The sequence below is a fragment of the Monopterus albus genome, unplaced genomic scaffold (genome assembly GCF_001952655.1).
Source record: "Monopterus albus unplaced genomic scaffold, M_albus_1.0 scaffold72.1, whole genome shotgun sequence".
NCBI classification, from domain to species: Eukaryota; Metazoa; Chordata; class Actinopteri; order Synbranchiformes; family Synbranchidae; genus Monopterus; species Monopterus albus.
In genome coordinates, this window is record NW_018127952.1 from 266,569 (window position 1) to 275,662 (window position 9,094).

The 9,094-nt window shown below is 40.4% G+C and overlaps 1 protein-coding gene across 4 annotated transcripts in view; it reads right to left on the reverse strand.

The window, feature by feature from the left end:
* mapk6 (mitogen-activated protein kinase 6) overlaps positions 1-8,576 on the reverse strand; it is a 14,294-nt gene extending 5,718 nt beyond the window's left edge. Inside the window, exons 1-3 of one of the 4 annotated variants that reach the window (XM_020605816.1) lie at positions 8,213-8,576; positions 2,686-3,580; positions 2,232-2,549 (exon numbers count right to left, since the gene is read on the reverse strand). In XM_020605816.1, the coding sequence (XP_020461472.1) occupies positions 2,232-2,549; positions 2,686-2,922 (555 nt within the window). In that variant the 5' untranslated portion in view covers positions 2,923-3,580; positions 8,213-8,576. Of the gene's footprint in view, positions 1-2,231; positions 2,550-2,685; positions 3,581-3,722; positions 4,325-4,382; positions 4,523-5,839; positions 6,111-8,212 lie in introns of those variants that run through there. The other 3 variants (XM_020605817.1, XM_020605815.1, XM_020605818.1) reach the window with 3 other exon arrangements.
* Between the last annotated feature and the right edge of the window lie 518 nt (positions 8,577-9,094).

Sequence of the window (9,094 nt, forward strand, 5' to 3'; positions counted from 1 at the left end):
ACACGACAGATGCGTGAATCTAGAGAAGTTACTAAAACTACACCAGATGCCGAAGTTCACTGGCAAAGAGCACTTCTTTATTTAGAAACAGCATTATTCAAATAACACACACACACACACAGTCACCCAGCTGCTCTGGCTCACCATGTCTGCCAGGAGTAGAGGGTGGTTGTGTGCTAATGTCAGGCCAACACTGAAACTGTTTTTTTTTTTTTTTTTTTTTGCTTAAAAACTTTACTGGGCATCATAGTATTGTGTTGGGGAGATGGGTTCATTTTTGTAAACCAGCCCCATGTGGTCTAAGACACAAGCTATAGGTTATAGGTGGCAAAAAAAAGCTAATTTAATTAGGCCTGATACATGACTACAGCATTTGTATCCTTGATAAACACTCAGCAGCAGCTGTCTGCTGCAGTACTACAGCAAACAGTCAAAAACAAGTAAGCTCACCCCAGCCAAGCAGCTTTCAATGCCCACTTTCCTGCATGTTTTGTATCAGGAAAAGTGTTTTTACAGAGGGGAAAAACCCTTTATGGCAAACCATGATGTAAGGAAGGAGTGCAGTAATGATGGGTGGGAGCTAGTGACTGAACTATGTGAGAAACTCTCACTTCTTCCCGACAGCTACGACTACTCGCCTTCCTCTTCCTATTACAGAGAACCACTCTCTCCACCCAAGATATGACGCATATGAGAATATAGAGGTCAGAGCTGAAATGTAATGAGAAGTTCTGGTTAACAACTGTGTCCAAGTCTATCTCAGTCTGGCTGTGTAAAGGGATATGAATGAGGGTGTGCCAACCAGAGGGATCTTGTCACGTGAGCCCACTTCAGACCTCAGATGACTAATCTGAGACACGTGTAAGCATTTGACTGCCTCGCTAGTCTAAGAAGATTCAGCAGCTACCGAGGGAGGGAGGAGAGAGACTTCCCAATCTAGATTTCCTCACATCACACCACCATATGGCCACATCACACCACCATATGGCCTTCAACTGGAATTTCCTCACCCCTTTATAAGGTGACAGACACCTACAAGGGCAATACAGGACTTCCGTTTGGCTACAATTAGACAGTGTGATCACACTCTTCTCATGCTAAAGACAAAAGCAACCTTACTTTATTGCTACCATTAATTACACTGCTTCACAGCACAAAACACAAGTTTACAGAAAACAGCAAAAAGTGGACATTCAACATTTGGTCTATCTCGGGGTGTGACAAGATCTCGTGCCACGAGATCTCACAATATTAAGACGTGACAATATTTCTCATTGAGGCAAAAGCTGGCTCACAATGTCAGTACATAACACAACAGTGCTGGATGTTATGGTTCCATTCCTTTGCATAAGCCATTCAAAAAAAAAAAAAAAAAAAGTTTTGGAAGAATAAATGCGGTTAAATTACACAAAAAGGCACTATGGCACTTGCTGATCTTAAGTACACCCAAATGCTGCTGCGTTCTTGAATTTGAATCATTTTTTTCCCCCTACAAAATACATGTTTTAAAGTGCTGAAGTGCAGCCATACAAGCAGCAACCTCCAAGGCTGAGACATGAAGCCAGTGCTCGAGTGCCAAAACCTGCAGTTCCTCAAATGGCCACTTGAGGCTGGCTCCAAAAGGGAGTCAATCCCCATTAATTAAGGGAGTGGCCACTTTGAGTGACAGACGGGAGGGTCCCGCTACCAGTGGCTAGCTTCATTCTACCCATTTAGCCTGCTGCAGCTACATTCACGCTCCACCTCTTTGTCCATTTTTAGATTAGCCGTAGCAGGTGTAGTGAAACACTATATGGTGATGGCCAGACTTGAGGTTCAAAATCACTTTTCAGAAAACCAATGGGTGACATCACAGTGGGTTTGTCCAGCTTTTATATACAGTCAGTCATCTCAGTGAGAGATGGCAGAGCTCAGCCACACACACACACTTGTAGGGCACCAGGTCACAGCAGAGTAATGCCTGGTTCAGACTACATTAACACAATGAACTTAACTATTTAGATTAAAGCCTGTTTTCATTTCTGTGAACTGAGTCACCCTGGAAAGCACTGCATTACAGGGCAATAATGCAAACATCCTGAGTCAAGACAACAAGAACCTGTCAGGCAAAGTGTGCAATCTATGTTTGCTCTTATTAGAGCTCTAGTCTATCTATGCAACATTTAAACACAGATATTCAGAGTTTCCTCAAATACAAGACTGACTAACAGCTACCCAGAGACTGGTCCTACCTTGTGGGAGTAGTGGGGGTCCATGATGCGGGCCAGCCCAAAGTCCCCAATCTTCAGTACCAGGTCCTCTGTGTTGACAAATAGGTTGGCGGGTTTGAGGTCACGGTGCAGCACATTGGCAGAGTGGATGTATTTAAGGCCTCTGAGGAGCTGGTACATGAAGAGCCTGGCGTGGCCCTCAGACAGAAGGCCCCTCTCCAACAGCTGACACAGGTCTGTCTCCATGTATTCTTGCACAATGTAAACCGAGTTGACCTCAGTCAAGGACACTACATCTTCTGTTAGTCTGCAGCCACTGGGACCCAATGTCTCAAACACCTGGAAACAAAAGGAATTGTCAGTATTAAAAGTCAGTTTTCTAAATGCACATAAAGCAATCATATTTTTTTTTCATACTCAAACAACTGAACAAGTTTTTTTTTTTTTTAACTTGAGATGACCCCTTGCAATTTACCTTGACAATGTTGTCATGGTCAAGGCGTCTGATAATCTTGATTTCTCGCAGGGCATGCTTCACACTCTGGGGGTCAGTCAGGATAATTTTCTTCACAGCTACACGCTTGTCACACTCCGTGTCAACTGCTGAGAACACCAGGCCATTCCCTCCATAGCCCAGAGGCTTCAAGTCCATGTAGCGAGAACCCAGGTCAAAGCCATGAATATTCATCAGTGACTCAAACTTCTCAGCCATCACGAATATTTTAGACTTTTTACATTAAGCTTCTGCTATGTTTGACCTCTAGCCTGTTTCAAGTCCAACCTTAACACTAAGAGGAATATATCTGATAATTCCCCCACTGCTTTGGAGAGTGATCTAACCAACCCCTATACAGACAACTACCGCGTTCCCCCTGTCTAGCCCAGGGGCTCAGATGTGGGGCACTGATGTGCAGTCAAAATTTCTTTCCATCTTGAGTAAGGAGAAAAACTTTTCAAGTTGATTTCCTCCCCCAATCATGGATGGGTGGATATCTTTAAATGAACCGTTCTTCATAGACTAGTGTTTATATACTGCAATGGAATGAACTTGGACGTCAATTAAAAAGCACCAAGCCAATGTTAAACTATAAAAGCGTATATTTGCATCCTCACAGTGCAGATACATTCAGTGTATGACTGGTCCTGAGCAGCTTCATATGACATGTGCCTACATGCACAGTTTTTAATCCTTCTTTTTAAAAAAAATTTTATCTGTGTAATTCTCTTGTCAATGCACCTAATCTTACTTATAAAACTGAAATGAGTCTGGCCTTTAAGTCTTCAAAGTAATTTCACACCCTCAGTGATCAGGTGGCTCAAGCTCGCCACAGTCACAATCAAAGCTATCCTCCATTTTAGTTGGGTATGGCCTGAAAAACAGGAGAAAAACAGAACAAAGGAGGTTATTAAAAACTATACACAGTACCAGAAAGGAAAGGAGCGCTAAGTCTACCATACAACAACAAGAAATTTCCACGAAACAACCCGCTGTGAATGTCACTAAGTGTTCACCTTTATTAAAGGTGAAAGTACAGTACAGAGGCAACCAAACCGTCTCATTCACTGGCTTTCGTTTCAACGTGGTGACATTCGTAGAAAATAACCCCTCCCCCGTCCAGTTTAAGCACTCACTAGTCCGGTTTTTGAGTATCGATAAAATTATGAGATAATCCACAGAGGTTTAGCTCCGGTTAACGTCCGCAGGAATAATAAATGTCATACATTAGAGACGAAACCCGGCTTTCATTCAGTAGTTTACATGTTCATACTGCCCATTTTTGGCGTTCATCTGGTCTGGCAAAAAAAAAAAAAAAGAAATGGAAGAATACCGGCAGGCTCACAAGCTAGCGTTACTGACAGACCTCCGTCTAACATTACTTATCACATAACCATGGCCGCACGGCTACACACACACACAAAACAAATGATACGCGAAAAGCAAAGATGTTAATACACTGACATTTTAAACATTAAATATAACGGTAAACGGAAATCAAGTGATAGTGCGAACAAAGGAGCCGTTGTTGGTGGAGGGCTCTGAATAGGCTACGTGGTAATCACTTCCCTACGCGGCACAAAGCCGACATCGGAAAAAAAAACTTTGCGAACCTACAGTGAACAGAAATATATTGTAAATGATAATAATAAATTGAAATACAGTAATCTACTTACAGTCCTTACTCGTCGCATTGGTTTATTAAATGTTTAATCGAAACCAGACATGGCTCGACTACACTCGGCTCTGCGGATCTCTAGCAATCGCCATTTAGGCTGGGCAGAGCTGAGGACACCGTGACGTCACAAGGCTGCCTTCATGACTGTCGGAAATATTCTAACTACGGTGAGAGCCCTTCACCCATGATGATATTATGAACGTGATATGACGTTGAGGGGTTTTTTTCAAATGACAAAGAAGTTGTTTAGTTTACTTTTTATTATTACCTCATAATTAGATTATTGTTTTATTATATATCAGACGGCTACAATGAGCCACTCAGATGCAGTAAACTTGAACAAATATGGCAATTAATCAGCATTTACTGCTGCCAATTGAATTAAACATTATTATTCACATTAAGTGACATTCTCTCTAAATGTACTTTTCAGACATTATACAGGAGCCCAGAAACCTTAAGCCCTCGTTCTCGTTCCCATATCTATTTTAATGCATTTGTTGCTCTTTTAAATATTCTTAATAATATACTGTGGGCCATATGAATTGCATATATTTGACCTATGTCAGATACATTATGTCAAAACAGATGGTTGAAGTGATGTATCTTTATTGCATGTAAATATATATAAATTAAAATAAACAAACAAGCTGAAAGAAGCAACTTTTAGTAGTGTAGCTTTATAGCATTAATTGCACTGAAACTTAGCAGAAGGCACGGAGCCAGATGTTTGTACATCGAATGGATTTTGGAGCAGTACATGAAACCAGTAGCAGTCATTCAAAACGTGTTTGGAGTTGTAGATCACGTGACAGCGGTAGATTCAAAATCCCAACTCAATTATTTACAGATCAAAATGGTAATAGTAGTGTTTAAATGCAATAACCAACTTTATGTATAGCCACAGCACTCTTGAAACAAAATTCAGCCACAGCTGCATTTTCTTAATGTTAACACAGCCTAATAAATACGGGGCCTAAAAATCCATGTAGCCTAAAGAAAAACACAAAGATATTTGCATGAAATGTGTTTTCTGTATGTCAGTGGTTGTACTGCAGCTTCTATAAATACACAAGTGCATTTCCCACTGAAGTTAACAGCAAGATGTGTCCAAACCTTTGACTGGTAGTGTATAACATTTCCTTTTTTATTGCCTGTCAAATGAGAGATGAAGCATGTGGTTAAATTACACAAAAAGGCACTATGGCACTTGCTGATCTTAAGTGAATTAGATGTCAGTGGTTATGTTTTCTGGCATTTATTCTTCCAAAACTGAGTCAGCAGAAAATACTTCTCTAGGCCTGCCAGTAGATGCAGTTTAGAAAACGGTCTCTACAAGCCATATGTAGTCTTTCCGCTATTATTCATCCGTGCAATTTTATTTCATTTTGTTGTTTTTCGATTATTGCACACAGTAGGTTAATTCATTAGCTGTGTGTGAAAAAAATGGGCTACCTGGGACAGGTCACTCTCTGCGGCTCACGGATTCAAGTCCATCTGGCACCAGAATCGCTGGGTGTTTCTCTTTTAGCGGTGCGCCCTCACATCTCATTTCCAAGAGATTTAAAACCGAGTAAGACAGGCTCTAGATATTAAGTGAGGCGATATTTGTTTTCCGTTCCGATCCCTCATTTAGACTGCGGTCTTGCTGTGGTTGCTGTAAATGGATGGATGGATGGATGGATGGATGGGCGGACAGGCAGCAGCATCACAGCCGTAGCAGTCTACTGCATCCGCATCCGCACCATGTGAGAAACCATGTGCCCGTGATTGTAGATGGCTCTCACAGGCCTGGGTGCGACGGACAACACAATGTGCATGCGGGCTGATCGTGATGCGACACACCGGGAGAACGGCTTAGGCTACTGTCTTGGATATTAGTCGGACAAAGACAGAGAAATGATTATAGGATACTTTTATTTTTAGGTCACAGTGACGTCGTGGTTATAATTTCGTACCAACATGCATCAACTTTGCCAAAGAAGTTAGCGATACAGGCTGAGTAGGATAGCTACTGTAATTATAGGCTAATATACTGTCTCATATTACTAAGGAGATTTTAAAGAGAGCAAGGGGCGATGCCAACAATGCAGTAGGCTATAGATTCATTCATTTTTATTTTTGTTGAGATAGTTGAGACTGTATAGTATTAAATGTAGGCTACTCTGGGTTTATCCAGAAATACATGAAGGAGAGTAGTCAACTTTAAGAAGCTTTTCTATTTCATTTGTTTATTCACTTGCAGTGGTGGAAGAAGTACCTAGATCCTTTACTTAAGTAAAAGTAGCCATACCACAGTGTAAAAATGCTGCTACAATTAAAAGTCCTGCATTCAAAATGTTACTGAAATAATAGTGTTAGCATCAAAATATACTTAAAGTATTCACAATTTACAAATTGAATGGTTAACATTAATGCATAATGGATTATAGTTATTGGTACATCACATTTAATGTTGCAGCTAGTAGGCCTAAAGGGTTTTAACTAGCTTGTATGCTTATAATGTGAAGTAGCCTACTGATGGGTGGGCTGTGAATTTTCCACCAGAGACCAATAAGGTTTTATGGTGATATAATTTTCTTTATTCATCTGATTCTGAAAAGTAATTAGTAGTTAAAATTATAAAATAAATGTAGTGGAGTAAAAAGTCCAATATTTGCTTCTAAAATGTAGTGAAGTTGAAGTATGAAGTAACACAAAATGAATATGCTCAAGTAAAGTACAGTACAATACTTGAGTAAATGTACTTAGTTACTTTCTACCACTGATTCACTGCTATGTTAGTAAATCATAATCAAAGTATATTTTGTATGGCCCCATGTTTTGTTTCTCCAGCTTTACTGTAAGACCAGAGGTGAGGGAGGTTCAGACTGGCTGTCCATGCTCTAAGATGCTTCGATGTTGAACATGTCCTCCCGATGAGGGATCCACTGCCACCTTTCCTCTCAGCCAGGTCACGTTACATCATCCACAAATGAGAAACTGAGCTGTGATTTAAAATTCAATGTTTTATTAGAGTTGTATCGATAATATGATTCCCTCTCATTTGACCCTTTTGCAAGATTCACTGATTGCTTTTTATATTGCTTTTATAAGAGCTACAGTATAATGATTAACAACCAGATGTGCGTCTTGCCCCATGAGTGCTCTTTGTCCTTAGCTGTAGATGAATGAATGGAAGTCAGAAGGTAAAGCTGCTTACTCTTTCTCAGCCTGATTGCTGGGGTAAGAAGATAATTGCCTCACATTTTGGATTGTGAAGACAGAGTAAAAGAAAACTTCCTCTTCTGTTACTTTTCTTCCTATCACAAACATTTTTTGGTGCATCTCCAGCCTCTGCTCTCTTGTTACATCACAACTGGATGACAGGAAGTCACACATTTATGTAATTCAGTGAAGATTACAGTGGAACGTCCACTTACAGGGACCGATGGTGCAACATTACTTTAATGTTTGATGACACTGTTGCAATCTGGACACGTTTCTTCAGTACAGACTGTCACTTGACAAATGAGATCATGCACATGCTGTTTGCCTTTATCTGCTGGTGATAGTGGGATGACCCTCACACACACATTTACACACACCCATTTACCCTTTCACTTATACAGAGCTCTTAGCCCTATTTCTGCATTACTGTTTTCTAGTTCACTGTAACACTAGAGATATCATCCGTTCTTTACATGCCGCCTTGTTTAAAATTGTCTTTTATTTATTATTATTATTATGGATATTATCATTATTTGCCTAAATTCAAGGCAAAAACTGAAATACCATCAGTATCACTAACACATCACATTTATGTCTGCTTGACCCCTTGGCACTTACCAAGGCTGAAGTTCTCCTGAGACGACCGGAGCAACATTGTACAGAAGTTAATAGTCCATTCAGGAGAATTTATACTGCATATCCAACAGTGCTAGTTTGACAGGCAGACAAGTGGAGACGTTCCAGCACGGTGCGATATTTCCCTGTATTTGTGTGGAAATGTGAATATATTCACGGAGCCTTGGCAGTGTGTCATCCTACTCCATGTGCATCTAGTTGTGAGGTGGAGTTCCATGGAGAGTTAATATAGGCCAGGCCAGAGGGGGGAGGAGACTGCTCTGTGTATGGCTTGGCCTGTCAGTGTGTCAGACCCACTTTCATTAGAGTCCACTGCAACCACCCCTCTCTGTCTCTCTATTTCAAACTACTTTCTTACTCATCCTTATTTTTTTTTTCATGAATTTTCAGATATGCTCTTCAGTTTGATTTTTTTCATGTCTTTGTCCAGTCCAAGCACAAATAATTTCCTATAGCCTGCACAGAAATATATTCTAGTTTCTTTGCAAATCCAGTTATTCCAGTATTAAACAATTGTGAATGTTCTGCATTGCATATCATTACATGTGTCAATAAAGTGAACAATACATGTTTGTCTGGCTAAAAATAAGGCTTTTTGTCATATTGCAGCACTTGCACATATGGTATTGTAGGTTATATATTTGTACACATGCCCTTTGACAGTCATCAGATCACAGGTGTGCAAAAACCAACCAACAATATCTCTGTCTGTACAAGAAGACACTTTTATGTGTGTCTGCAGTTCATCCTTTGAAGGAGAGTCTTTATGTTTAATGCTTTCTGTAATAGTCAGCATCAGCGGGGGGGTTCATGAAGTTGTGGTTGTATGAATGCCAGAGAAGAGACAGTGCTCATTCACCTAGA